This window comes from Gavialis gangeticus, unplaced genomic scaffold (genome assembly GCF_001723915.1).
Source record: "Gavialis gangeticus isolate Ggan-Ray unplaced genomic scaffold, GavGan_comp1, whole genome shotgun sequence".
Classification (NCBI taxonomy): Eukaryota; Metazoa; Chordata; order Crocodylia; family Gavialidae; genus Gavialis; species Gavialis gangeticus.
The window spans coordinates 11160378-11166992 of record NW_017729007.1 but is presented as its reverse complement, the minus strand read 5'-3'; the positions used below and the strand labels follow the sequence as shown (position 1 = coordinate 11166992).

Sequence of the window (6615 nt, the reverse complement as noted above, 5' to 3'; positions counted from 1 at the left end):
GCTGTTGGGAGCAGGAGTAGAACAGTCCACCCTTTCTCTTTACAAAGTCACACTCTTCTTTTCCAATAAATGATCAAAACAAGGTAAGTCCCAAATCCATCAACCATAGCTCAAAGAATAATGAATGCTTTGTTTAAAGGAAAAATGTGCATCATTTTGACCCCAATCCCCCATAGAAGCCTCAGTAAAGATTCTGTGACACTTTGTGGAAAAAAACATTGTATTTGATTTACAATTAACAGGATTTACAAAATAATGTCAAAAGAAACAGATTAGTGGTGGAAGTAGAATGCCTTTGTTGATCAAGGAGTAGTTGGCAAAGCATGTTTGATGCAGAACTCTTCTGTACCTCAGTCCTAAGAACACAAAATAACTTACTCAGCATAGCTGGAATGTATACACAAATGCAGAAGTCTAGCAAAAAAAAATCAAGGCAAAAAACAGTCAATGAATAGCACTCGGATGGGGAAGTGACACTGTGATGAGGGCTTTGCCTTTCAGAAGTTTAGGGAAAGCCGTTCACAAGTTTGAGGATATCTTCCATAAAGGATAAAGTTAATGAGTGAAACTCGCTGCAGGACACCAGAGGGAAGGGAGAGATGGCAGCAGAAATTGTGTTATCTTGCCAAGAATCATCAGAGTCCAGGCACTCAGTTGGACAAAAGAGCAGTAATGAAAAGGAATTAGTACAGATGGCAGTGCTACAATGAAATGCTACTTTACTGCCAAAAAAACAAGTCAAGAATGGAACAAAGTTCTTTGATGTGCAATACAGCAATTTAAGAAGACGTACCTATTTTTTTTCAGTTGTATAGAGCTTACTTATATTGTAAACACATATTATAGTTTTGATAAGTTATTTTAATTTCCACTGCTATGGGTTATGATGTGTATTCAATCAAATGCAGCATTCCAAGGCTTGAAACTGAGTGGTATTCAACTATGTGGGTATATGATTTTTCCAATATCATACTAGTATTGTACATCACAAACACAATAAAAACAAATGGTGGTATTTCTAGGACAGTTCCAAGATTCAAATAAAAATCATCAGAACCATTCCAATACGATATTATACACAATCAAATCATGTTAAACAACACACTCTTGGCAAGCAACTAATTACAGGCATTCTGCTGGTCATGTTTTCACAAAAGTCATTCAATAGCACATAAATATTTTTTCTGATCTGCTTCTCTTTACAAAACCATTCATCAGATTCACAGAATTAGTACAAGTAAGGCACATTAGCATATAACATAAAACTCACAATAAGAACAAAAGGTTGTAAAGTGTTAACGGCTAATTTCCTTTGCAGTGATTTCTGAATCAAATTAGGATTTATCATCAGAACCCTCCTACAGAGGTGACATGACTTTTATGCTCATCACAACCAACTGTGGTGGGTGTAATACCACACGTTACCATGGATATAAATAATTAAATTAATTAAAAACAGTGTGTGGTACACCAAAGCCTGTTCCAAGTTCTTAAAGAAAAATCATAGACATGTCATTTACTATGTTCATTATGAGCATAGATAGAGCGATTTTAGAGTTATAAGGAAATTAATTTCCAGTTATCAAAATAAAAGGGGATATTGCATCTGTTTCTCCAAATATGCTATTTTTTTTCTTCCTAGTACAAATATTGCTTAAAATATAAAGGATGCTATAGAATTGAATTTACTTGCATAATGAATTCTAAAAATGCTGATGCTTCAGATTATACTACTTGATTAAATGAACTAAAATCTTTTGTCCCTTCCCACCTCCCAAAGGACTTCCCCACCCACAGAAGATTCATTTACACACAACACAGATTTTAATTAGAAGCATAATTTACAGTAAAAATTCTTTACATTACACCTCTGCTATCAAAAAAACATGAAATCTTTCATTTAAAGTGGTAATTATACATTAAAAAATAGAACACTATTTCCTTAACAGGAAGAATGAATTTGAACATCTTCAGATCAGATTTCTTTATTGCGGCTTCTGAGTCAAAGGTCTGTCACTTTGTTCTCTAATGCAGCTGCTATTTGCTGTAAACGGAAGGCAAGCTGCATTTTTTGTGCAGCTTGGTCCTCTTCAAGTGCATTTATGATCTAAAAGAAATAAAACCAGAATGTTTAGAACCATCAGGGTGACATATAAGCAGCCACTGTTCTGAAACCAAATACTTGACTATATCTTGGGTTTTAAGAGTCATAGGCATATATACCATATAAAAATAGTCTCTCTCCATTGTGCCTCCTTTGGTTTCTTCTAATGCACCACAATTAAAATTCTATCTCTAGCCATCTATTTATCTAGCTCGTTATACTGTCACTAGGTTGTTATGATTCTCATTCCTGTGTTATCTGAACAACTTCAGAAAGAAAGGTGCTTACAGATTTTTTAAATATTACCCATACACAATGGGCACAGGCAGGAGAAAAGCTTTAAGTGACATTGAATTTTTGATTGTCAATTACTCCTAGAACCAGTACTTTTTTTTTTTTTTTTTTTTTTTTTTTTTTTTTTTTTTTTTTTTTTACTTACGTTGCACCCTTCATCCAGTACTTGAAAACAACTTCATGCATAATAAGAAAGCCCTTCCCCAGGGAACTTAGCATTGATCTCCAGCTATTAACAACAGCTGGTAAATCTGGGTTAGTCAGTGACTTGGTAGAGATCTGAACAACTCCAAAGGTGCTGTGAGTAAAATTGGGAACACAACAGCACTGGCTAGAGTCAGGGGGCTGCAGCCAACTTTATGTGTTCTCTAAGTATGGATGAGAGTCTACCCTAATGTATTACAGTCTATTAGCAATGCTGGCCAGTAGGTGGTCCATGGCATTTTCCCATTGGGCCTGTGAGATGTTAAATATATGAAAAAGCACAATACAAAGTCACTATAATTATAAAAGTTGAGATGGAGAAGGCCAAATAGGTCACTCAGTCCATCTCACCTGCTGTTAGAAGTTCTCCTAAAGCTTGTAAAATCTAGTTTTATATGCAAAGAAAGTAGCATTTGTACCACCCACTTTGGAATCCATTCCACAATTTCTTAGATTTCACCCAAAGGATGTAATGATAGGGTAGATTCTGCTTTATCACATATTGTTTATTCCCATAATTCATTTATTTGCATACTCTCCCATTGGACAAAATACATCTCCTAACCTAAACAATTAAATATTGCCTGATTATGTGCATATCATCTTTTAGCATATTTTAGTGCATAGATCAAGTCTTGAAAAAAGAAAGCCAAGAATCAGTTAATGAATAATGGAAATATTGAGCAGTGCACAGAAAGATTTTCTCTCACAACAATTTATTATAATAGTTTAAATTACGAAAACCGATTGTAATCTGGTGAGTGATTACATATGCCTTTTGTTTTAAGTTAAATAAGTACATTTCACTTTTCTAAGGTATACTTAACACATTTCCTGTCATTAACTCCTATATTGGCCATATGAGATCATTCAGTCAGAAGCATGTTTAAGAGAAAGAGAACTGATTTGTTACATGTGCGATTATTTACACACATGGACAAGTGTAAGGACACAATGGGCATAAAATGTGACCAAGCAGCAACTGTCATAGTTTGTGATTTATTTGCCAGTGAGTCTTTAGAGCAGACAGAGTGGAGCAACTTGCAGTACAACGCTGCATTATTATTGGGAATTATGGTAATCATTTCTAGTCTAGTTATTTATTTTTCCCCGTTTTGGTGATTATATTTATTTGTAAAATTGTGTGGGGAAAAGAGGCTACACAAATAACAGGAACCTAAATTATTCCTTTTCTAAAACTGATATTGTCAATAACTTGTATGTAAACAAGAGTCTTTACCTCTGTTTAGATACTGTATTACAACAAATGCAAGAACTTTAAAAATCCGATTTTCTTGTCACTATTTTTCTTTACTTACTATTGTACTTTCAGTTTAGATAATGAAAAATCAATGAAGTCACAATCCCTTGAGATAACCGTTTCACTTTCAGAGGCTGTAAGGTTTAGGTGTCAAACAGAACAGCAAGTTTGAGTAATATTTGCTTTAATGCCTCTTTTAAAGACAATGTGGAAAAAATATTGAGACTGATTTTAACACCACAAAATATAAAATTAAGGCAAATTTGCCCTGATATTCTCTCTTAAATATAACAACAGTATATCTACTTATAAATGATTGCATCTTGACTAAATAGTTTACGAGCTTCCCTGGTGAAAACACTTTATAAACTCAGGTTTGAGAAAGTATCCACATCACCATTATCAAATGCTGGACAGACTAACAAAGAACTGTTCCTAATATGCAATGCAGTTTTAGTATTAAAGAGGAGGGCAGCTGCAAAATGCTCCAATTTATGCAAATTAAATCTTTTTCACATAAATTAAATCTGCTTCATCTCATGCAAATTGCCACAGCATGGTTTCTCAGGTACGATCCACATGATTTCATAAAAGTAGTCCTCTATGATGTTCTATCCAAAAGGGATTTTCTGGTACAGAACATATAATCATAGTTTTACTGATCTTCAAACTGAAGAAAAATAATAAAATTGCTAAGCAACAAATATGGCCCTAATATTTGACTGCAGCCAACGAGCACAGGCTGCAGTCCGGAAGACGCATGGAATGTGACTCTGCCTTCTTTTCTCCTCCATACTTTTGAAAGTTGTTCTAAATGACAGTGGTTATTGATGGTTGGGTTTTGGCACTGGTCAGACCATCTTTTTCTTGACTACTCTATATATAACCAGTCATAATACAGCCCCTTGCCTTTAACAGCAAGTGTCAGTGAAAACAAAAACTACACTTAGGTGCTAGACAAATAGAAGAGTGAGATCACATGTGCTGGCTCCTTATGGATTCAGCATCTGCTCTTATTGGCTTTGATTAAATTCCAAGAGCTTTCTGGAGACATTTATCACCATGGAAACCTTTGAATGGAAGTTTCCTTCTCCTTTTCTGTTTTCAGATTAGAAGTTTGGAGAGCCATAGCCCATCTACATCCCCTCTACATTTGTATGTTCTTTGTTCCCACCTCCATAAGGCCTGTAGAATCCAAGACAAGTTTCAGACAGAATCAGTCAGCAGGCTTTTGAATCGGTCCATATTCAAGAGCAGTTTTATCAAGTTTTCTCTTGGTCAGCCACTTTGTTTGGAACAACAAAGCATACTGTAATAAGTTATCTTGTAATTTATATGCATAACTGATAATAAAAAAAAAAGCACCCATGCTTCCATCTGCAAAGTCAAAATTATTTTAATGGGCCATTCCTAATGGAAAGTACTAATTTGACATTCAGTGTGGCTTCTACAATTGTGCTTTAATCACACACACACACATACACACACACACACACACACACACACACGTATATACACACGTGTGTGTGCATTAAAGAGCAACTGCAGTTTATTCTTTATATGCAGTTTATCTATGTAGTTTATTCTTTATCCGTCAACTACTATTCTTCATCTTCAGGCCTGACCATGATGTCACTAGCAAAGACAATAATAGTGGTTAATAAACAAAAAGCTCTTTCCCAAGGATTTTTTTTTTAACCAGTGTAATTGCCAGCTGAACATTATAACTGAAAAGTTGGACCTCTTCCTTTACCTGCTCATCTAGGAGTTCTCAGATAAATCAGTTATTTACTTAAACTAATATTATAGTCTTTATAAGTAGTTTTGTAGCCTAATAAACATTAATATTATTAATCTGAGAAACTTACCTCATCATAGTATTTGTTAGTATACTGGTAGAGTTGATGTAGAGCCACAAGTGTATTTAAAGAATCTGTGTGCGCCTGTTAAAGTAAATGACCAACACATAATTAAAACTATCATAAATGAACATGTATGTGAACATCAGGTTCTGTCTAATCTTTTTTCAATACTCAGGTTTTGGGTCTCTAAAGCTTTTGGTAGCTGACAGCATGGGAATGGAAAAGGGAAGAAATGTTGTTTGATGATTTTCAGCACTTACATGTCAAGCTTTTCCTGCTAGTACCTTTCCAGCCAGCAAATAACTCTGCTTAATGCAGGAGGTGGAAAAATATTTTGAGCTAGAGTATTAGTCAAATCACAGATTATTTCTCATCCACATCTGCTGACAATATGGGTATGTGCACTGATGAAACATAGTTAAAATCTGTATATTGTCCAAGTTATTAAACACTGTTTTTTCCAAAATATTAAACATTGGTTCTATCAATGTCAGTTGTGTTTGAAATCCTTTTCTTTAGAGCTTTTCATTTGAAACAATTCACACTAAGCTACAGGAAAGGTGTAATTTATCAAAATTTGGAGTGCATGTGTATTTGAAAAAAAACCCAGCACTCCAGTCATAACGATGGATGGGGAGGCTGCTAAATCAAGCAGAAAAAAATGCTCTATATTACATCTTTTCTAAAAGCATTTTTAACTCTACTCAAAGCATGTCAAAACCACCTAAACAAACAGGTTTTCACAGAAACATACTGGGCCCAATTCCCTCCTGCTATAATACTGGCCCTCATACCAGATACACAGGACAAGAAAATAGAGGGAAGGTAGATGAAGATAGATACCTAGAAAAGAAGATGACGTGTGTGTGTGGGGGTGGGGGGGGGTTGGG

The 6615-nt window shown here is 34.9% G+C and overlaps 1 protein-coding gene across 3 annotated transcripts in view; it reads right to left on the bottom strand.

The window, feature by feature from the left end:
* Positions 1–202: 202 nt before the first annotated feature.
* PLXNB2 (plexin B2) overlaps positions 203–6615 on the bottom strand; it is a 471827-nt gene continuing 465414 nt past the window's right edge. For all 3 annotated transcript variants that reach the window (XM_019509291.1, XM_019509293.1, XM_019509292.1), the window contains exons 37-38: positions 5732–5806; positions 203–2107 (exon numbers count right to left, since the gene is read on the bottom strand). In XM_019509291.1, the coding sequence (XP_019364836.1) occupies positions 2003–2107; positions 5732–5806 (180 nt within the window). In that variant the 3' untranslated portion in view covers positions 203–2002. The remainder of the gene's footprint in view (positions 2108–5731; positions 5807–6615) is intronic.